Source organism: Galleria mellonella, unplaced genomic scaffold, assembly GCF_026898425.1.
Source record: "Galleria mellonella isolate WM207_F2 unplaced genomic scaffold, CSIRO_AGI_GalMel_v1 utg139, whole genome shotgun sequence".
NCBI lineage: Eukaryota > Metazoa > Arthropoda > Insecta > Lepidoptera > Pyralidae > Galleria > Galleria mellonella.
Window position 1 is genome coordinate 720,774 of NW_026441995.1, and position 23,534 is coordinate 744,307.

Here is a 23,534-nt window from a genome sequence, read left to right on the forward strand (position 1 = left end):
TTGTCTCCGAGATATCGAACTTTGAGTGCAAAAGCATCCTTTTCCATTCAACTGCTAATATCTCTGGAACTACTGGTCGCACAGCAAGCGGGCGCCGAGTTTCTTTATCTGCATAAAATTTTCTTGATTTTTTTCGATTTTTTTTGATAATGAATTTTTAAAAAACAAAAAATTGAGTAAAAAGTGAAAAACAAATGAAATTATTGATTTTTGAATGGATTAGGGTGAGTTTAAGGGACAAAAACCTTGTTCCCTTATTTTTTCCAAAATTTTAATCAATTGGTCCGGGAAAAACCGTTGAACCGATCGCTCCAGGGATTTAGGGGGTTCTTTAAGGAACAATAGACTGTAAAATTTTCCTCAAACCTTAGGTTTCCCGCCCATATTAGCGAAGATACAGCCAAGTAACCAAAAAAGGAGAAAAAGTCACTTTTTTCCACTTTTTTCAATTCAATGTTAGAGGTGGAAAAAAATTTTTTCTTCACTAACTCTTGACTGTGCTTAATTGGAAATTTTATGCAGATAAAGAAACTCGGCGCCCGCTTGCTGTGCGACCAGTAGTTCCAGAGATATTAGCAGTTGAATGGAAAAGGATGCTTTTGCATTCAAAGTTCGATATCTCGGAGACAAATGGTCGTAATTGAGCCATCCAAAGCGATTTTTGAAGCTGAATAAACACGCTAAGAGACCTATACAATGGAGTAGCTCGAAAAAATTTTTTCATGCCCATAGAGTGAAAAACGAATCCTAGAAAATTTAGAAAAAAATTATTTTCAGCTTTGTTTAAGAATTGCATGGAAACCGGAGCTCAAAAAATTTTTTCACCAAAAAATCTGAAAACTAGAGTTTTCAAGCTTCAAAACCCTTTTTTTAAATTTCCTATACGATTATTTTTCACTGAAATACAGCCTGTTGAAAATCACCCAAAAATTTCAAAAATTTTTATGTTCCCTTAATTTTTGCGAGGAGTGTATATATATATATATATATATATATATTATAATTTATTAGTTTTTTTTTAATATTTTAATCATAAATTCCGTTTCTTTACATTCTTTTTTTGATAGCATTTTAATTATTCTTGGTTTATTATTTTTCTTCTAGACTGTCTGGAGTCTTCTCACAGATAAATGGATATAACGCGACTTCACACTGTACATTGCCCAATAACCCTGACCTGAACATCGCTCCGCAACTTTGTGGTCGCGGGGTCAAGGTCACGTAATCTGGTTGGAACAAAGACCAACTTGCATATCCAGCATCTTCTAGAGTTTCACCTGAAATGAATTTGTCAAATGTTATTACAGTTACTTTTCATTTTTCGTCATCTATACGAAGTATCTCCATTTTTTTGTGATACCTAGAAATGCAAACATTTCGACTGCCCACTGGAAAATGGTAATCACCACCTATAGACAAGAACAGCATTGTAGCGTTACAGAACGTATTGTAATTTTTTTTCTAAGTGACTTAGAATGGCAAACAAGCTGACGGCCCACCTGATGAAAAGTGGTAACCGTCGCCTATAGACATGAGCAGTACCATGGACATAACAGAGTATACTGTTTCGCCCATGATACTCCCCATGCGTTGCCATTCCTGAGGACTCAGGTGTTATTCCTCTGTACCCTGTAAATTCACGCCATATCCCACCCTTCAAACCCAAAAACAGCCATGCAAACACAACTGCTTCACGGTAGAAACACGAATGGAACAGAGGTACCCAAGCAATCGACTTTTGTACAGTCTCCCTCTGGTGATCTATTGTAATCTTATGGAGGAAACAATAAAGAGTATCTATCTATCTGTAAGGAAATATAGATAATATCCAGTATTAAACATAAATAAAAGAGAATTCAAGAAATAGGAAGGCTCACTATGTATAGTAGTCCAGTATTTTTCACGATTCCAATCCAAGAATCCGAGCATCGCCATGTCTTTGTTATCGCAGGGCGGTGATATAATGAGGTTTTTCGCGTACAACTCCTTCAGGACTTGTGCCTCTGTTTTGCTGTTGATGATGGCGAGGTGGCCACCTTCAGATTCGCATGTCATGTACGCGCGGTGCCAGGTCTGGCAGATATGGTGGAACTTATAGCAGCTGCCCGTTTGAGGTTCCAGATAGTAGTCTGTAAATGGTTTCGCTTGAATTTGAAAATGATAGATTTAGACTTTTATTTAAATCTTTAGTGGGTTCGTGTGCTGTATAATTTCGTAAGGTAGAAGCCTTCTATTTGGATTTTTTAAGAAATAAAATGAAGTTTTTTATGATGAATGTGGTAAGTTGAGATAATATTATATATTTTTGTGTAGTCTTAATATTCAGCTATGTATTCGTATAATCTAAGATTTATCTATATAACCTAAATAAGAACTTTGAATTTATAAACATACTCACTGGCATCAGAAAAACCACAAGCAGTAGTGACAAGGTTTGCTGTTTTTTTCTTGTAACACATAAAAGGGAAGGTTTTATTGCAGTTGACGTCAGCCATGGTCCCATCAGGCATAAACAGCAGGCAATCTTCGTTGTTCTCATAGTTGTCAGGCTCGTCCATCGCCCAGCGTATTGGCATTCTGGATAGTGGCACACCTAGGATTCGAAAAATTTGGAAAACAAAAAAAAAGTAATAAAATGCACCAATAAATAACGAGATGTTCCATAGATACATTAGATTGAATATATTTTGTATTTAGATTGCGTAATCGGTGAATTCAGTGGCGTAGGACTAAAACGGGAGTAAACTCTATCAATTAAAAAGAATGATTAAAATCGCCCTGTACGTCCCGCCATAGAATGAGCCACACCTTCCTTTCCCGTGGGTGTTGTAAGAGGCGATTAAAGGAGCTTATGGTAGAGGGGAGAGGAGAGACCAAACTGTGGCTGCCAACCTACCTGCCAAGCATGGCAACTACTGGCAAACCCCCCTTATGGGGGAGTTTGTGTAGTAGAATAATTAATGGCTGATATGATAATTTATATAATATAATTTAATTGTATGTAACTTAGAATAGCAAAAAACAAGCTGACGGCCCACCTGATGGAAAGTAACCATCGCCTATAAACATGAACAGTACTATGGACATAACAGAGTACACTGTTTCGCCTATGATACCCCCCATGCGTTGCTATTTCTGAGGACTCAGGTGTTATTGCTCTGTACCCTGTAAATTCTTTGCCATATCCCACCCTGTAATAGTATAGATTGAAGCTCTACATTGTTGTAATAATTTTTAATAATGTTCACGAAAAAATCACAAGAACAAGACAGTTTCCAGGGGAAGCTACGTGAACGTTACCTTGCTGGGGTATATTCATAGTAATGAGGTTCTTAGATCCCTTTATTAACAATCTCTTTCCCATATTCAAGGAGTCAGTGAAGTCCAGTCAGCTTAGTTCATGAGACACGTCTACGAGAAGCAGTGGACAATTAGACGAATTGAAATAAATTAATAAATGTTGCTCAACAAACAAATACTGCCGTACTTGTTTTTTTTTATGGGTGAAAATGGTATGGTAACCCAACCTGCGCTAACAGGATACGCTGGTGGAGCACCAGTGAAGGGTGATAGATGAGAATGAAAACAGGCCAGTTAGCCCATCAGGATGAATTCATGAGGAATTAACCATGATAGTTTCCAGGGAGAACCGCGAGGAGGATGACCTGGTTGGGTATATTGTTAGCAATGGGATTCTCAGTCTCCATTACTAACAATCCCTTTCCCCCCTAATACTGCCGTACTTTCTGTGTAGTCCTGGCATAGAATAGGCCACCCCTTCCTTTCCCGTAAGTGTAGTAAGAGGCAACAAAGAGAGGGCGAAGGATAGGTACCAGCGTCCCTTTTAAAACATCTCTAAAGCCTAACTGCGGTTGCCAATCCATCTTCCAAGCATGGTAACTACTAGCAAAACTCCTGGGAGGCTTATGTTCAGCAGTGGACAGCAAAAGACTGATATGGTAATGGTGTTGTGAAAGAAATACTGACCTTCGATTGAAGTGTATACGCCTTTATGGAGTGTGGCGTGGACTCCAGTGAATGTTCCAAATTGAGTGTTATTGTTCAACGTGGCCAGTGTCATCATCATACGCCGGAACGCCTCAGTGAATGGTGATGCCAAGACTGCACCTATTAGATGATTGAGAACATTAATGGCTTTTATTAGTAACTAGCGATTTGTCCTGGCTTCGCACGGGGGCAGGTGGAAGTTCTTTAATTTTTTTTTAATTAGCAATGAGGAGGTCCTGCTTGTGATTAAGGAAAAAAGACAATTGATTAGAACTATTGAGGACAAAAGGAGAAAAATGCTGGGACACTTGATACGACACGACGAACTTATGAACATTATAATAGAAGGTAAGATAGAAGTAAGGAGGGGGAGAGGGAGACCAAGACATAGTTACATCAGGCAGATCAGGGAAGGAGTTGGTGTCGTGTCGTATCAAGAGGTGAAGAGACTCGCTGAAAATCGTAGTGAGTGGCAAGAGCTCCACCGACAAGAGCGCAGCTCTTAAATAGGATAGATAAACAGCCCATTTAGTTTTCTTAAAGTGAAAGAAAAAAATTTTAAATTGTTTAAGGAGTTTTTCAGTTTATATCATTGCAACCAAACAGTCAAATCTTTCTTCTTTATAACGTGACACGTGATATTATATCGTAATACAAAAATGTACCTTAAAATAAAAGCCATAGAGAATAAATTATAAAATTTTGAGGTTATAATGACTTTGATAAGAAACTGTTAGTTTCAATAATTATCGTGTAATAATTAAATTACTAATGTGGAAATAAAACAACCCATTAGTTTTTACATATAACTGGAAAATGGGAATTTAATGAACATGCTGTATGCGTGTAACTTAAATAATCTGTCTCCATAGAAATACTTCAAGAAAAGTGGATCAACTTTTTCATACAATTTTGCGTTATAAATAGTTGAGTGTTTCTTTTATAACTTTTATATTTATTTTGTTTTATAATTTTTGCATGTTTTTAATGTGTAAAAACTTATTTTATTTATTAAATAATCAAATAAAAATAATGTCAAGATACATTATGCGCGTAAATATGTAGAACGCTGATAAAAAACAAATTAGCTAATTCGACAATTAGCTGACAAAATGTCGACCCGTTTTTGAGACTCCATGCTCTGTGTATATTATGCAAGCCGTGTAATTATGATAATTTTTGTCTATTACATATCTATTACCTTAAAATGTTTTATAGGTAAAAACGTGTGTGGACTAAATGGCAGTCGGAATTTGGTGTCTAATATGGAAGGTTGTTGAATTTTTGGTAATAATGTAATGTAAATAGGACTCCATTTTCCGCACTTAGCCTCTAATTTGGGCCGTTGTGCGTATGAGTCGTGGCTGGTGCAGCCAACCTAGTTCCGCCCAGAAGCACAGAAGCTTCCTGGGATCTTCACAGGCCTCACGGAGCGACCTCACTCTTTAGAGGATTTCCAAACATTCATGGAGCACAGCTTCACATTCCAGGATTACGTGAGCAGCCGTTTCTTCGTGCGTCGAAACAGCCTCGACATAGAGGGCTGTCTGTGGCTCCTATTGTGTACAAATGTTTGTTTAATGGACAATGGCCCGTTATTGTCCCTATCATTATTTTGAGGTTTTTCCTACCTAGATGTAATAAATGTTCTGATAGTCTTGGTAATAATAATAGTACTCAAATTTTGAGGGTTGCTAGTGGCACACATAGCAGGTAGCGGAATTAAACAAAATAGTTTTAATCAAATAACCAGTGATATGGACTTTCGAAAAATAACATATAGTTCAGTAAACTATAAACAAGTTTTGATGTAATTATTTGTTTATTTATTTAATCTTCATTGCACAATAAAACTTTGTACAAGTGGCGAACTAAATGCCATATGGCATTCTCTGCCAGCTAACCATTACGTAAAAACAGAAAGCGTATGAAGGGCACGTTAATAAATTATCACAGAAATATAGACAGATTTTTCACTTGTACGTTAGCAGACTATCTTATGGTAGGACCAATTATTTATTTGTTTACATTTTTATTCAATTCTGTTGAAACAAACTGTTGAAAAGCATCTATGACTCTCCTAGATACTGGATGACTGACTGACACATATACCAACATACAGCGGAACTGCTGAATATATGTCTAATATTGGAATTCATTATATAGCGTAGGTGAACAATAAGAAAGGAGTTTTAAAAATTCAACCCCTATGACGGTAAGACGGGGGTTGAAAGTTTGTGTCGCATTTCACCACTTTAGAAGTTAGATTTGTAAACTTTCATAGAACAAGAAATCGAATGGCACACACACGCGAGCGAAGCAACGAACAAAAGATGGCGTGAAATATAATGTTCCAAGAGTATAAAAACAATATGCATGGATTACCTTCAGCGTGACATCGGAGACGAGCCTCGTTCCATGTGACCGGTGTGCGGTGTAGTTTTATCCAGCCGTCGATATCTTCTCTATATGTGTAGTCGAATCGGAACTTTCTACTCTCTGATGAAGATATAATGAACACTGGTTACTCTGTTAAACTGTCGTCGTGTAAGTCCCTACATAGACTAGGCCACCCCTCCCTTTTTTTTATACAACTTAGAATGGCAAACAAGCCGACTTCTCATCTGATGGAAAGTGGTAACCGTTGCCTATACACATGAGCAGTACAATAGACATAACAGAGTTTACTGTTTCGCCCATGATACCCCCCATGTGTTGCCGTTCCTGAGGATTCAGATGTTATTCCTCTGTACCCAGTAATTTCACACCATATCCCATCCTTCAAACCGAAACATAGCCATGCAAATCAACTGCTTCACGGTAGAAACACGAATGGGACAGAGGTACCCAAGCAATCTACTTTTGTACAAAGTCTCCATGTGGTAAAGTCTCTCTCCTTTCACGTTGGTGTCGTAAGAGGCGTCTAAGGGTGCTTATGGTGGAAGAATAGGCAGCAGCGTCATTCTTAAAACATCACTAGAAGCCAAACTGCGGTTGCCAATCCGTCTACCAAGCGTGGCAACTACTGGCAAAACTCCCCTCATGGAGAAGACTTTGTTCAGCATTTCAATAACGACAACTCCACTGAGAAAAGTCAAGAGTCCAAATGTCTTTTTTATGAAAGAATGGCAAAACAAACTGACGGTTTACACGTTGAAAAGTGGTAACTGTCACCTATAGACATTACAGCATCGTGAGTATAATATAATATTTACAGGGTACAGAGAAATAACACCTGAGTCCTCAGGAATGGCAACGCATGGGCGGTATCATGGGCGAAACAATATACTCTGTTATGTCCACGGTACTGCTCGTGTTTATAGGCGACGGTTACCACTTTCCATCAGGTGGACCGTCAGCTTGTTTGTCATTCTAAGATGCATAAAAAATTATACTGTGATACTCATGGTATTAATCATGCGATGTTATGGCGTATGCTGTAATTTTACTACCACATTGCTATATATATATATTATACTGCCCTCCCCTTCATGTCGTAAGCGGTGATTATGGGAATTTAATGGTTAAGGAATGGGAAGCAATATCGCTCTTAAAACATCACCAGAGCCTAACTGTGGTTGCCAACCCGCCTGCCAAGCATGGCAACTACTGACAAAACCCCTCAAAGGGAGGCTTATATACAGTAGTGGATAGTTAAAAGCTGATATAATGATGATGTAATATATTACCAGAGGGAGACTTTGTACAAAAGTCGATTGCTTGGGTACCTCTGTCCCATTCGTGTTTCTACTGTGAAGCAGTTGTGTTTGCATGGCTGTGTTTCGGTTTGAAGGGTGGGATATGGCGTGAATTTACAGGGTACAGAGGAATAACATCTGAGTCCTCAGGAATGACAACACATGGGGGGTATCATAGGCAAAACAGTACACTCTGTTATGTTCATGGTACTGCTTATGTCTATAGGCGACGGTTACCACTTTCCATCAGGTGGGCCGTCAGCTTGTTTGCCATTCTAAGTTGTATAAAAAAAAAATATATATATATATATGTGTGTGTGTGTGTAGATATGTGTGTGTATGTATGTATATATATGTATTTATGTGTGTAAGTTTTTATTAATTTATGTATTAATATTATATTATTATTCATGTATTTTTATTATTTACATATGTAGGTGTATACAGCTGTTTTTATTGTATTATATATTCAATTTTTTTACTGGGTATTATTTAGTTTATCTTTCATTGTAAGGTTATTACCCTTATACATTCTATAGTTTTCTTTCAGCTTCTCAAAGTTTGACTGTAAGAGATCCCTTTATGGGATAAGTCCGCCATTGTAGATTAAATCATTTATCAGTGTTCAATGTGAATTATGTACAATAAAGATTTTACAATACAATTTAGAATGTTTGTAATTTTAAAATCTAAATATAAATAAATATGTCAAAAAAAGTTATTAAACATTATGGTGACTAACCTGCATTTGTAAAATATAATAACAATGATAAAATACTCAATATGCGAGTGAAAAGAATCATTTTTAACAACACTTTTTATTATTAATATGAAATTAATAGCAATTCAATTAAACAAAACCGTTCTGTGTAAAGTAATTATAACTATTACATAAGGAACTTTGACGGAACGTTATTTATAACACAATTAAGTAATTAAATGCCACAATAATATAAAGGGCTACCGCACACTAGTATTATTATTTTTATGGGTGATAATGGAATGGTAACCCCGCCCGCGCTATCGGTATACACCGGCGGGGCACCAGTGAAGGATGATAGGTGAGGATGAAGCAGGTCAGTTAGCCCATCGTGACGAATTCAACAAGAATTGTTCACGATAGTTTCTAGGGGGAACCACGTGGAGGTCGACTTAATAAGGCATATTGCTAGCAATGGGGCTGTCAAACTCCATTGCTAACAATCCCTTTCCCCCCTGCACACTAGTATTATAACTATTTATTTAATTAATAATAATAAAATTATAATAGTATTAAAAAAAAAACAATTAAAACAATACATTTGATTCAGTTCAATGTCAGTGCTAATTAATAATAGAGTACAAATTATGTCTTTCTGTAAATAGTTCTCCCAAAAAACAATAATGTTTATCGACAATAAGTAATAATAATTCGTCAACTGTTACAATTTGTTACAATTTTCTATTACAACTGTTACAACAGTACCAGAGGGAGACTTTGTACAAAAGTCGATTGCTTGAGTACCTCTGTCCCATTCGTGTTTCTACCGTGAAGCAGTTGTGTTTGCATGGCTGTATTGATATATTGATATGGCGTGAATTTACTGGGTACAGAGGAATAACACCTGAGTCCTCAGGAATGGCAACGCATAGGGGATATCATGGGCGAAACAGTATACTCTGTTATGTCTATGGTACTGCTCATGTCTATAGGCGATGGTTACCATTTTCCATCAGGTGGGCCGCCAGCTTGTTTGCCATTCTAAGTTGTATAGAAAAAAACCTCAGAACGGCACCATATATTTACCCAATTCTTTCTTCTCGTGTTTGTAATTATCAAGACAAGGCTTGTATGGAAGAAATGTTTGAGAAATCGTACGGAAAAGTTACATCCGCATTTTCTGTTTTGTATTCCAAAATTGATTTAATATTATGTTTTCTATAATTATACTTAGAAGACCTCTGGCTCTATATGTCCTTTTTTTATTTACTAAAATTTGTTTGGTGGATTTGTCATTGTAGCCATAAACATTAACAATTTTTTTTTATACAACTTAGAATGGCGAACAAGCTAACGGCCCACCTGATGGAAAGTGGTAACCGTCGCCTATAGACATGAGCAGTACCATGAACATAACAGAGTATACTGTTTCGCCCATGATACCCCCCATGCGTTGCCATTCCTGAGGACTCAGGTGTTATTCCTCTGTACCCAGTAAATTCACGCCATATCCCACCCTTCAAACCGAAACACAGTCATGCAAACACTATTGTTTTACGGTAGAAACACGAATGGGACAGAGGTACCCAAGCAATCGACTTTTGTACAAAGTCTCCCTCTGGTAAAAAAAATTTCGTAATATTTGAAAAGTTGTGTTATTTTTTTAATTAATAAAAAAAAAAGAATACATAGGGGAATGGTAGGAATAAATACAAATGGTATGGTAATAAATTCTCATTTTCTGTAGGCTATAGATTAACGTACGCAACATGGTTTTTATATCCGATCTCTTATTTTTACCCAAAGGTCAAATATTTTTTCTCCAAATTAATATGATTTCCTTTACTTTTAGCCAACAAATTTCACAAATTTTACCACTAACTTTTGCCATGAATCACAAAACGAACGACGAAAAAAACTCTCCAATCGCAAACTTGTATCTCTTTCATTTATTTTTACCATGTACATAGAAGCAAACGATGGAAAAAACATTTTATTATATTTATCCAAGAATTTTATTTCCAGATTTTTTCAACCCTTCCTTGCATGATTTTTTTTTTATTGGTGAAATAAATCAATGTGATATAATTCATGTTCAAAATTATAGTAAAAATGGTCAAAAAAATAAATTTGACGGGTATATTTTCTTTTCTGCAATGGACATCGTAAAAAAGGTATCCAGACGCGATCAATTTAAAGTAAACTTGTTCTTTTATATAATTTTTGGGCATTCAATGTTATGATGGAAATTTCCACCATTATGCAAAGAAGGGTTAAATAAATTACAGAATCTGGCAACACTGATGCGCGGCCAAAATCAACGGCCCAAATGAGAGGCTAAGCGCGGAAAAATCCAATTTACAAAGAGACCAATTTACATTACATTACACTGACGCGCGGGTGATAGGCGACTATAGTCGGCAGCGATTCTTACGGATTACATTTCGTCGCGGCAAATCGGATAATGTGTGCTCGTACCTTATTATCGTTTCCTTCAATAGAACATAATGAAAAGATAACGATTGTCGACATTAGTGTAGAAACGCTCAAAATCAAATTAGTGACTTTAATTAAAAGGAATGTAACATTTAATGAATTAATATTATTTCTATTTGTGCTACTGGGCATCATCAGCTTCCCATTCGTGTTTCAACCGTAAAGCAGTTGTGTTTGCATGGCTGTGTTTCGGTTTGAAGGGTGGGATATGGCGTGAATTTACTGGGTACAGAGGAATAACACCTGAGTCCTCAGGAATGGCAACGCATGAGGGGTAACATGGGCGAAACAGTATACTCTGTTATGTGCATGGTACTGTTCATGTCTATAGGCGACGGTTACCACTTTCCATCAGGTGGACCGTCAGCTGTTTGCCATTCTAAGTTGTATAAAAAAAAAATGAATATTTTAGGTGCTGTTAGTAGCGCTGATATTCTGGCAAGCCCCATGGTGATATCACAGACACCGCAACACAAAAGCTGCATTTATTTATCGCTTTATAATTTACAAACACGCGTATGATAGAACATATGCCAGTTTCAAAATTAATTTAAAAAAAAAATCTTAATTGAGAAGCAAAAGTTAGACATTCCAGCAAGTTACCCCTATATTCCATTTGTTTGCTAGATAAACTGTCATATCTGTCTGTTTACTGTATGGATAATCTGGTAGTATTGTTTTATTGTTACCCTATTCCCTTTGGCCGCAACAGAATATCAGTGCTTTGCTCTTTTGAGGGCGAAGCAATAAACTGAGTTGTGACCATTTTGTATTGTTATGGCACACGCACAAATGAAAAATTGTATTTAGCTGTATGTATTTTTTTTAAATCATTTATGTTATCTCGCTTTTTATGTATATCTATATATGTTGTAATTTGTGTGCTGTAAGTAATGCAAATAAATTATCTATCTACTTCCCTTAGTCGGCTCTTACGATATCCACAGAAAATAAAGGTAGTCTATTATATGCCGGGACCACATAGCAAATCCATATCTACACTAATATTTAGATAGGACATATTGACTGTTTGTAATTGACTCCTTGACGACCCCTTTCCAGTGGGTATCGTAAGCGATGGGCAGCAGCGTCCATCTTAAAACATCAGCAAAGCCTAACTTTTTTTTTTAACGTCTGGAAAATGCTTTATGCAGACCCATTCACCTTGTGGAAGGTGAATGGGTTTTTTTTTATACAACTTAGAATGGCAAACAGGCTGACGGTCCACCTGATGGAAAGTGGTAACCGTCGCCTATAGACATGAGCAGTACCATGGACATAACAGAATATACTGTTTCGCCCATGATACCCCTCATGCGTTGCCATTCCTGAGGACTCAGGTGTTATTCCTCTGTATCCAGTAAATTCACGCCATATTATATATACGTACTATGGGAATCCCCCCGTAAGGTGGGGGTGTACCCACCAAAAACCAGACGATATACCCTCGAGGTGCCATATGTCGGAGACATGGGTTCGCTTTCGTACTCACCACATCTCCGACGGCCACCAAAGCCTAACTGCGTTTGCTAACCAAGCATGGTAACTACTGGCTAACACCCCTAAGGGGGGTCGGGGGATAGGGATTGTTAACAATTGACTTAGGTCGACCTCCACGTGGTTCCCCCTGGAAACCATCGTGAACAATTCTTGTTGAATTCGTCACAATGGGCTAACTGACCTGTTTCATCCTCACCTATCATCCTTCACTTATGTCCCGCCGGTGTATAGCGCGGGTGGGATTACGATTCCATTATCACCCATTAAAAAAAACCCCATGTTGATGATGATTATTTCTATTCCAACTTTACTATCTTCTAAGTACCTTTCTTATGTAAGTAAGCTTGTGTTCTGCAGTGAGGAATAACTACATGGGACAGATAAAAGAAACACTAGGTGTCATGTTGTATAGGGAGGTCAAGGATAGAGTTGGCTGAAAGAAGATGCATGAATTAGTTGCACCGACAAGAGGAAACTCTTAAACGAAAAGAAGAAGTGAAATAATTTTTATTATCCAATCGCATGATGATGACAATGTAAATTTACATTACATGCTAATATTAGTTATTTTTTTTTCAATTAGAACAGCTGCTGATTCTTATGTAAATTGTGGTATGTTTAGTTATTTAAAAATAAGTGAAGCGTCACGTATGTACATGTCGAGCAGGAGGCAAGAAACACGTGTTAATTATTTTATTTAATAACTAGTTCTCAACTGCGACTTCGTACGTCAGATCGGGTTATTTTTCAGAAATAGATTTCTCGTGGTGAGTATGGCGAGCAAAGTTGCAAATTTGTTTCCAAAAAGTTGTTTATTTCTCTATATTTTGAGACTATACCAATATATGATGTAAATAATTTAGCTAAGAAAGATGCAAAAACTTCTGCAGGATCGTTATTTTTTCTAGCCCACTTGTTGTTGTCCAGTTTTATAGGGTATATTTCTTGTAATTGTTTATATTTATAATAAGTTTACTATTGTGATCTTTTGGAGGAAACAATAAAGACTATCTATTTATCTACAAACAGAATATTCGTTCTTTATATTGACATTTAGGATCTGTAGTCTATGCTTCAATTTCTCGTTTTCAATTTATTTAAGGAATTTTCTTAGCTCAGCAGCTGTTTTATTGATAGCTTTCTTATCAGAAGAATGCTGCCTGATATGTCACTCTATCCTAAATCTTCTTCCATCAAGAACCTTGGTTCTGATATCTTTGGGAATGGGCGTGCTATTTGTCTTAGTAGTGTCTGTACATTACATTTATGTACTGTGGTATAGTTCTATGCTGCAGTTTGTATCAAATTAGTTATGCTCACAGTAAAGAGGAAGAGGAAGACCGAGGAATAACTACATGGGACAGATAAAGGAAGCACTAGGTGTCATGTCGTATAGGGAGATAAAGGATATTGCCTGGAATAGAGCTGGCTGGAGGAAGATGCATGAATTAGTTGCACCGACAAGAGGAAACTCTTAAATGAAAAGAAGAACATGGTCAATATATTCATTGATTTTTAATGGCAGTTCCAGACAGGCTCCATGCTTGCCTCAATGCACTGTCGAAATGTCTTCAAATCAGTTTTAGAGTTGTATCCTCTTTCGATTTTTGTATCAATGTTGACTTAAGGTAGCTGTAATCAGCGTGTGATCTGAATTGAAATCTAGGCAATTCTCAATGTTTAGGTAAAGGTTAAAGAGACCCTTATTAACTAAGAAATCTAGTAAGTCGATCACTTTATTTTGGTCTGCAGACCATTATGAGGGTTCTCCAGCGCTCAGTGCATACATTTTGTTTTTAACAAAACTTTTTATTCAGTTCTCTACTTCTAGGTAATGTAAGTCATGAACCAAACTTTGGAATTTTTCTGTTTTATACTCTTCAACTCGTGTTTTCTCTGTCTTTTTTATAATTAATGCAGTTCTTGCATGAGCAGTTCTATGGGGATAAAATATGGAATATATACAATAGTTTTTTAGTGTTAATATATAGTTAGATGTCAGATGTGCTTCAGATATGAGCAGTATATCAATGTCATGATGCTCGAGGAATAAATCTAAATCATGTTCGTGTTTTACTAATTAATTTATATTCCAGGTTCCGATTTTGAGGACCGTATTGATTTAGTTTTTTTTCTTTCGATTTGTGTTTCTTTTCTTTTGTGTTCTTTTTATCTTTTTATTTCTTTTATTCTTTTATTCACAAGTTTTTTGATAAGTATTGTGAGACAGTTCATCGTTGTCGACATTTGGTCTAAAAGTTTATTCAGCGCATTGTGTGAGAAGTATTTCTAATTTTGCTTGGTTTTTAGTGAATTCTGCAAACAAAGGTTTACTTTCGTCATTTGCCTGTATTGTTTACATATTGTTCTGAATTTTATATTGGATATCTTTTATCTTTGAGAAGCTGGTGTTTTTTTCATAATACTTATTTTTTTCTGATAATTTGTTGCTCGTTTTTCTCTTCAAAATTTCTGTATATACAGAAAATCCTTTGTAGTTTGCTGTATGTAAATCTCATAACTCTCTACATAACACGCATTTTTCTAGCATGTTTTGTCATGAATTGCTGGGGTTGGTAATTGTCTTTGCTGTTCTTTTTCTAATGTATGTATGTTGGAAGTTGTGGCTTTTTGTTGGTTAATTCTAGCATTTCTTTGCTTGGCGTGGCAATCGCTGCAGGCTTATTGCCTGAAGAATTACATTTTGGTCTAGAATTGAACAAGTTAGGATGAAAAGCTTTGTTGGATATATTTTTTAGGTGTGAATGAGGGAATTGAGTGATAGAAACTTGCGTGAACCTTATGGTTAACATTACTTGAAGATGCCTCATTTAGAGAAACACGTGTCGCAAAATATGCGTGAACTATTGAGAATGTTATCTTTACAAGCAGTTATGCAAATTAATTCCATGATAAGACACCACGATACCACTTTTGAATTTTTTTTTTATATAAAACATATTGCTGATTTCAATACTTGCTCATAATTCTTTTGACTTCACAAAGTACATATATAGTGAGTTATGATTTAAACAAGTACAGAAGAAATTTGTTTAGTAAAGAGTTGGTTTTAAAAGGTATCTTTGTGTTATTCATAAGGTTAGTAGGTTTTTTTTTTAATTATTAAACGACTTTAAAATGAAGGAATTCTCAACTCGATTGTATTTTTTTATGTTTGTTACATCATAACTTCGTAAGCTGTAAACCAATTTTTTTTATACAACTTAGAGTGGCAAACAAGCTGACGGCCCACCTGATGGAAAGTGGTAACCGTCGCCTATAGATATGAACAGTACCGTGGATATAACAGAGTATACTGTTTCGCACATGATACCCTCATGCGTTGCTATTCCTGAGGACTCAGATGTTTTGTACAAAGTCTCCCTTTGGTCGTAATTTGGAAATGTTATTTATTTTTTTATTTAAAATTATATAGTTACAGATTAATTTCACAGAAATTTTAAAAGAAAAGGTTCAGAAGTTTACTTTTAAAATTAAAATGAGTAGTATTGCCACAAGTTTCTTCAAAAGGGGGGTAAAGAGGTTCCTTAAGGGTCGGCAACGCGCGCGTAATACCCCTGGTAATGCAAACGTTCATAGGCTACGGTGACCGCTAACCCTCAAGTGGGCCGTATGCTTGTTTGCCACCTCAGTGGTATAAAAAAAGTGAAGTTGATTTTTTATGAAATACAATCTTAATTTTTATTAAGTAATTTAGAATGACATCTATAGAATACTTATACATTAGTCCCATAAAAAATCTTATCAAAATCGGTTTAGTAGATTACTTTTTAAATGATTTTGATAACTGATTTTGTCATAACTAAATAAATTAATTGTTTTTTTTTTGTGAAACAATCTAAATATATCCTTTCACATATTTTTAGTCATCATTCATCATTTCAGCCATTAACTGTCTTTTGCCGAACAAAAGCCGTTACTATAAGTGGAGTTTTGCCAGCAGTTGCCAAGCTTGGCAACAGCAATTTGGCTTTTAGATATGTTTTAAGAGGGACGCTGCTGCCTATCCCTCTACCATCAAGTTCCCTTAGTTGCCTTTTAAGACACCCACGGGAAAGGAAGAGGTGACCTATTCTATGCCGGGATCACACGATATTTTTTATAATAATTCCTTATTTAAAACAACTATCATCTATATTTAAATACAGACGTAAAGTCTTACTATTATACTTGTACAACAATTAGTCCATTACCTTAAGGTTGTCTTGAAAAGATTGCTCTCAGCAATAAGACCGCCTTACTGTACTTATATGGTACAATCGTATCGTTGTGTTTGTAAATTGTCTTGCTTATTTCCTATATTGTATAATGCAAATAAAGTATACTCATTCATTCATTCATTCATTCATTCATATTATCGTAAAATTGTATGCAGATGATGTCTATGCATAGGAAATATTTATAGGCGTGCGTGCGTGGGTGGGTACGTGCGTGCGTGGGTGCGTGCGTGCGTGAGTGGGTGTCGTAAGAGATGACTAATGAATTGAACGATTGAGGGAGAAGCAGCAATGCCCCTCTTAAAACATCAGTAAAGCCTAACTAAGGTTGTCAACCCGCCTGGTAAATGTGGCGACTACTGGCAAAACTCCTCTTATGGGAAAGGCCTATGTTCAGCAGTGGACAGATGACTGATATGATATGTGTGTATGTGCATATGTTACGCAATATTTTCGAACATTTTGAAAATATTTTATTTACATAACATAATTATGTTAAAGTAAATGCTGTTAGTGTTCCTATGAATAATACAAAATTTTATATATATTTTAATAAAAATAATTCTTATTTCCTTGTTTAATTAGCACATTACGTGTTCAAGATGGATGCAGTTGCTGCAATATCCAATATACATTCTATCCAGAATGCGTTGCAAGTGATTGCAACGTTGCAGCTAACGTCATATATGTTCCCGCACAGTTCGAATATTAATGGTGAGTTCACCTTATAATATTTATACATAATAACCGACTTCAATTATAGTAAAACTAGTTTTTTTTTGCAAAACAACTATTGAATCAATTATGATGAATTTTTTATGGAAACAATATATAGTATATATAGTATATCATTTGCTTGGGTACCTCTGTCCCATTCGTGTTTCAACCGTGAAGCAGTTGTGTTTGCATGGCGTGAATTTACTGGGTACAGAGGAATAACACCCGAGTCCTCAGGAATTGCAACGCATGGGGGGTATCATGGGCGAAACAGTATACTCTATTATGTCCATGGTACTGCTCATGTCTATAGGCGACGGTTACCACTTTCCATCAGGTGGGCCGTCAGCTTGTTTGCCATTCTAAATTGTATAAAAAAATGTTCATTAAAAAGACATAATTTTCCAAATCGGTTTGTAATTGACAGTGTTACGAGGTAACAAATATAAAAAAAAAAACTACATTGAAATCGGTTGAAAATACTAAGTACTGTTAGTAAGAGAGTCAGTGACCTCTGGCTCTAGATTGTTCCTTGTGGTAGTCTCGTTTATGGCAGTAGATAGATAACGGATGACGTGACAACGATGATGATGATGACTCGTATCACAGATAACATAATACTAGTATTAACACTAGGGTTATGTTTTTGTTGAAACATTAACAAAGTAAATGCGATTCTATTTCTGAGAATTACGGTGCAATATCTCTATACTTTGTAATTTTGCTACAATATCTTTCAATCCGAAATGATATAATGTAAGCAAAGCTGTTTCACGGATAAAACATGAATGGGACAGAGGTACCTAAGCATGTTTATAATAACCAAAGGCATCACGTGTGTGACACGTTTGGTATTGCAGGCGTCCATAGGCTTTAGTGACCGTTTATCATCAGACGGGCTGTATGCTTATTGGCCACCGTTCTGGAATAAAAAAAAGTTTTTTCTTTCAGATGGAAGTATTTACGACTATATAGTGGTGGGAGCAGGGTCCGCTGGGAGTGTAGTAGCCAATAGACTTACTGAGGATCCAAATACGACGGTGCTTCTTGTAGAAGCCGGAGGAGATCCACCTGTAGACTCAGTTGTAAATACTTTATAATGTTTTGTAACCGAAAATAGCTAATAAACTGATAAGCTTCATGATAAATAGTGGCAACTGTTTCCTATATATATTAAAAATATCATGACTCTTGTAGAATACACTGTAGTGCTCATGGTTCACTTTATGCGTTGCCATTTTTGAAGACTAATGTATTATGTCTCTGCACCTTATAACTTCACTGCCATAACCCACATTTCAAATCAAAACACAACCATGCGAGCAGAGTTGTCTCATGACAGAAACATGAGTGACACAGAAGTACCTAAGCAGACGACCTTTGTAGCCCCATACATCATGGTATCATGGTCCTTAGCTCACTACTACCTCATCATCCACAATTTTCCCGGTATCAGCTTTATGTTATTCGTCATCCGGTTTGCTGTTTACCTATTAGTCTTTGATCCATTAATAAACATTATTCTGACATAGTTTTCCTGTTTGAATTTATATTCCATGTTTACATTTATTCGTTCTTTCACTAACATCTTCAACCATTGTTTTACTTACAACCTCGAAATTTAATACAACTTTTGTTTTGTTAGCTTCCAGGTTTAATGGTTTATTTAAAAGAAACATCAGTTGATTGGAATTATACTTCGTCTGAAGAAAATTCTCGAATATGCGCTCAAAACTACGTCAGAGATATGACACGTGGTAAAATGTTAGGAGGATGTAGCAGCATGAACTATATGTTATATGCTCGAGGCGACCCCCATGATTATAATACCTGGGCCGATATACTCAAAGACGAATCGTGGAATTATGACAACGTTCTACCATACTTCATTAAAAGTGAAAATCTTCTTGATCCTGATATTCTTAATTCACCTAACAGGATATTTCATGGTGTTAATAGTTTCTTAAATGTTACAAAACAACCATCAAATGAGACACATAAATACTTGGCTGCATTTAAAGAGTTAGGATATGAAATCGTTTTGGACTCAAATGGAAATTATACTTTGGGATATTCACAACCGTTATACACTATTGCTAATAATGTTCGACAGAGCACTGCTCACTCATTTCTTGGTACAATCAAAAACAGACCTAATTTGTATATCCTTAAAAACAGTTTCGCTACAAAGATAATATTTGACGATAATAATAACGCGATTGGTCTCAAAATAATAAAAGAAAATGATGAAATCATAACAGTAAAAGCCAACAAAGAGATAATAATATCTACTGGAACTATTAATACTCCTCAATTACTCATGTTATCGGGTATTGGCCCTAGAGAGCATCTACTTAGTATGGGAATTGATGTAATATCCGATTTACCAGTAGGAGAAAATCTTCAAGATCATGCTCCTGTAGTTTTGTTATACGCTATGGAAAATAAGAGCATTGTACAAAAATCCACCGACCCCCATCGTTTTCCAACTCCTTTAATGACTGGTTATGTAGCTTTGAATAAGTCCCAAGTTTTTCCAGACTATCAAACAATGAATCTTATTACAGATAGCGCTAGTGCTTTACAATTTTGTGCTTATTCATTTAATATTGACTACAATATTTGTCAACGATTCTATGAAGATAGCAAGGGAAAAGAAGTACTTTTCGTCTTGTGCTCCAATCTCAAGCCAAAATCTCGAGGACGTGTTCTTTTGCAGAGTACAAATCCTAAAAAACCTCCTTTAATTAACTTAGGACATTATTCGGATTATACTGATATAGAAAAAAGTATTGCATATGCAAATGATTTTAATCGTATATTGAAAACGAAATATTTTAAGAATGTGGATGCTAAGTTGTTAGTTACGCAAGATTGTCAAGGCTTAGAACAAGGTAGCGAAGAGTTCTGGCGTTGTTACATACCATGTATTAGTACAACGATATTTCACTATGTGGGTACATGTGCTATGGGAAGTGTGTTGGACTCACGACTTCGAGTTTCTGGCGTGCAAAAATTAAGAGTCGTAGACGGTAGCGCTATACCTATTATAACCAGTGGAAATACCAACGTTCCCATAATTATGATTGCTGAAAAGGCTGCAGATATGATAAAAGAAGATAATGCAAAATTATGATTTATAAAGCTTCAATACCGAAATGTAGAAATGGTCTTATTATATATATATTATATAATATAATTTATATTAATATTATAATTTGTTTCGATAGTTGAAATTGGTGAAAATGAAGTATTGTTAAACTTTTGTTCGTCTTTTGTTTTGTCGTGTTAACTGTTCTTGACTGCTGTAGGTATTTCTAAACTAGAACTAGTGTGCCATTTTTTTTTTATAAATTATTCAAATCTTATAACTATTATACATATGATAATCAAAATAGTGACCACATTCAATGATTGTAGCAATGAATATACATTTCGGTGACGATCAAAGAAATCGCTGAAGAAGCTGTCTATCTCGTTCACTTCAAATATATATTAAAAAATTATATAACTGTTTTTTTTTTTTTAATTTACATCTTTTATATATTTAATTTACTAAACTATAATAGCGTTCTGTAGACCCAATTTGCACATAAGAGAATAAAAAAATAAAGAGTTTTTTGTTTGATTTAAAATACTCTATCAAATGTATACGTTTTAACGTAAAATCTTTTAATCGCATTTTATCAGATGGGTCTTAACTAAATGACGTAACTTAATGACAAAGCACATCTGTGTTCAATTCGATATAAATATCAAGTTGAAGATTTCATAAATATATAATACATACATACATACATATCTGTCACGCCTGTCTCCCATTAGGGTAGGCAGAAACAATGGAACGACAAATGCTTCGATTCAAACAAACCTCTTTCGCTTCTAAATATATTAATAATTGTTACAACCTCATCGTATACTCTTTTTAAAAAACATATTAACCTCTGACATTTTTACTGTCTTAGATTTAAATATATACTCTGTCATGTGAAATTGCATTTTATTAAATTGGCGACGAGGATTTTAAAATGAATCCGGAATTAATGGAAGAATTCCTTAAGGTACAACAAAACCAACAAACACAAATAACTAAAATACTGGAATTACTTACACAAACAGTAATACAAGTAAGTGGAACGTCACAGACCCCTACTACGAGTGCAACAGACACGAGCATATTGACAACATCGTCAAACACAGTCTTAAAAAATTTTAAATGCGATCAATTCAATCCCGCAACAACGGATATACATAATTTCATAGACTACTTTGAAGTCAAATGTAACATATGGGGTGGAGACACTGACAATGTGAAGAGACAATTACTTTTCACATGCCTTAGCCCTGAAATATTCCATGAAGTTAAGGTAGCGTTCACACCGCATTTTGAAACATCGACATATAACGACATTAAAATTAAATTAATTGACCTTTATGGTACAAAAAAACAAGGTATAAAGCCCTCACTGATTTTTGGAATGCAACACGTCAACAAAACGAGTCAATGACAAATTATGCAAACAGGCTAAAGGAACTGAGTAAGGATTGCAAATATGACAATTTGCTAGAGAGACAATTACGAGATAGATTTGCAACAGGCCTTAATCATGCAGCGTTAGACCAAAGATGGCCTAGACCTAAAACAAAGATGGCCTGACTTGCTTGAGAAAGATGAGACTGGAAAATTAATAGAAGTCACATTCCAACAACTATTTACTTTCGCTCAATCCAGAGAGATAGCAGAATCTGATAACATTGTTAGAAGAATAAGAGACAATAAACATAAACGTACAAACAATAAAAACAATAAAGTTATAAACAGAAAACTCAAAAAAGACCACTGTTTCAGATGTGGAAATAAACAGAAGCATAGTAATGATGAATGCAAAGCTATAAATCATAATTGCAAAGCATGTGACACAATCGGCCATTTCGAATCATGTTGCATTAAAACAGGACGCGCTTTTATTGACAGCAGGCCGCACACACAAAGCATTAAAAGGACTCAAAACACCACTTCATCTCGCTACCAAGACGCGAATGAATCATCATCATCATCATCGTCAACTACTACAGACGACGAATGTAGTGAACAAGGAGTATATCACCTTAACAAGAACAAAGACTGCAAGAGAATAGACCCCATTATCAATGGCATACCCTGTACAATGGATTGGGATACAGGGTCGAAATTCTCTATTATAAATACAAAATTTTGGAAACAAATTGGATCACCACAATTAAAACGTTCACCACCTCTGAAAGCATATGGAAATAATGATTTTAAACTTAAACCAAGAGGACTAACAGAAGCATCAGTGGAAATACAGGGAAAACAAAAAATTCTTCCTGTCATTGTCATGAAGACTTCAGACCCTATGCTGTTTGGATTAGACTGGAGTGAAATGTTTGGAATGGAATTTCCGGAAGCTGTATATTCTATTAAAGCAATTAATGAACAACAGACACTACAAAACATCCTAACAAATTACGCAACACTTTTCAACAACAAACTTGGTAAAGTAAAAAACTATCAGGTCAACATTCACATTAAACCGGGAACAGAAGCAAAACATTTTCCACCACGTCCTGTAAAATTCAGTATCAAAAAGAACATTGAACTGGAACTAGATCGATTAGTGCAAGAAGGGATTATCACAAAAGTGGATCCTAACATAACACCCGTAGAATGGTCAACTCCAACAGTTAATGTCGTAAAACCTAATGGTCAAATTCGTATTTGCGGTGATTATCGCGTCACAATCAACCCTGCATTAATAACACACCTACATCCAGTACCACTTTTTGACCAATTAAGACAACAGCTTGCAAATGGTGAAAAATTTTCCAAAATTGACTTAAAGGATGCATATCTTCAATTTGAAATTGCCCCTGAATCAAAAAAGTATCTTACAATAACAACACATAAAGGATATTTCCAATACAATCGAATGCCCTTCGGTATTGCAACAGCACCATCAATTTTTCAACATTATTTAGAAAAACTACTAGACAACATCCCGAATACGGCCGTCTACTTCGATGATATTGCAGTAACATGGAAAAATGACAGCGAACACCTAAGTACTCTGACGTCAGTCTTCAAGACATTGTTAGAATTTGGCCTCAAAGTTAACTTAAAAAAATGAAGTTTTCTCCAACCCGAAATTGAATATC

General features: G+C 35.6%; 3 protein-coding genes across 4 annotated transcripts; 2 read left to right on the forward strand and 1 right to left on the reverse strand.

Annotated features, from left to right (window-relative positions):
* Window positions 1-1,044: 1,044 nt before the first annotated feature.
* LOC113510266 (macrophage mannose receptor 1-like) lies at window positions 1,045-8,585 on the reverse strand. Its single transcript, XM_052903405.1, has 6 exons — window positions 8,449-8,585; window positions 6,394-6,507; window positions 3,988-4,128; window positions 2,399-2,593; window positions 1,878-2,129; window positions 1,045-1,277 (listed from the first exon to the last, which is right to left on the reverse strand). Exons 1-6 carry the CDS (start codon window positions 8,507-8,509, stop codon window positions 1,090-1,092), a joined length of 951 nt encoding a protein of 316 aa, XP_052759365.1. The 5' UTR covers window positions 8,510-8,585; the 3' UTR covers window positions 1,045-1,089.
* Window positions 8,586-13,066: 4,481 nt separating this feature from the next.
* On the forward strand, window positions 13,067-20,832 carry LOC113522136 (ecdysone oxidase-like). Of its 2 annotated transcripts, none has more exons than XM_052903589.1 (4): window positions 13,067-13,169; window positions 17,226-17,354; window positions 18,309-18,442; window positions 19,003-20,832. In XM_052903589.1, exons 2-4 carry the CDS (start codon window positions 17,243-17,245, stop codon window positions 20,491-20,493), a joined length of 1,737 nt encoding a protein of 578 aa, XP_052759549.1. In that variant the 5' UTR covers window positions 13,067-13,169; window positions 17,226-17,242; the 3' UTR covers window positions 20,494-20,832. The 2 variants fall into 2 exon arrangements, with proteins under 2 accessions (XP_052759549.1, XP_052759548.1); XM_052903588.1 differs by lacking the exon at window positions 13,067-13,169 and adding an exon at window positions 15,416-15,501.
* Window positions 20,833-22,525: 1,693 nt separating this feature from the next.
* Window positions 22,526-23,506, forward strand: LOC128202581 (uncharacterized protein K02A2.6-like). The gene has a single exon (XM_052903391.1). It carries the CDS (start codon window positions 22,526-22,528, stop codon window positions 23,504-23,506), a length of 981 nt encoding a protein of 326 aa, XP_052759351.1.
* The last annotated feature ends 28 nt before the right edge of the window (window positions 23,507-23,534 follow it).

What these genes read in the sequence shown, in the direction of transcription:
- LOC113510266 (XM_052903405.1), bottom strand. Translation starts at nt 8,509, where the DNA reads ATGATTCTTTTCACTCGCATATTGAGTATTTTATCATTGTTATTATAT. An exon ending in TTGTGGTTTTTCTGATGCCA is followed by an intron (nt 2,130 to 2,398) that starts GTGAGTATGTTT and finishes AACCATTTACAG; the next exon opens with ACTACTATCTGGAACCTCAA. An exon ending in ATACTGGACTACTATACATA is followed by an intron (nt 1,278 to 1,877) that starts GTGAGCCTTCCT and finishes AATTCATTTCAG; the next exon opens with GTGAAACTCTAGAAGATGCT.
- LOC113522136 (XM_052903589.1), top strand. Translation starts at nt 17,243, where the DNA reads ATGGATGCAGTTGCTGCAATATCCAATATACATTCTATCCAGAATGCG. An exon ending in GCACAGTTCGAATATTAATG is followed by an intron (nt 17,355 to 18,308) that starts GTGAGTTCACCT and finishes TTTTTCTTTCAG; the next exon opens with ATGGAAGTATTTACGACTAT. An exon ending in ATCCACCTGTAGACTCAGTT is followed by an intron (nt 18,443 to 19,002) that starts GTAAATACTTTA and finishes TTGTTTTGTTAG; the next exon opens with CTTCCAGGTTTAATGGTTTA.
- LOC128202581 (XM_052903391.1), top strand. Translation starts at nt 22,526, where the DNA reads ATGGATTGGGATACAGGGTCGAAATTCTCTATTATAAATACAAAATTT.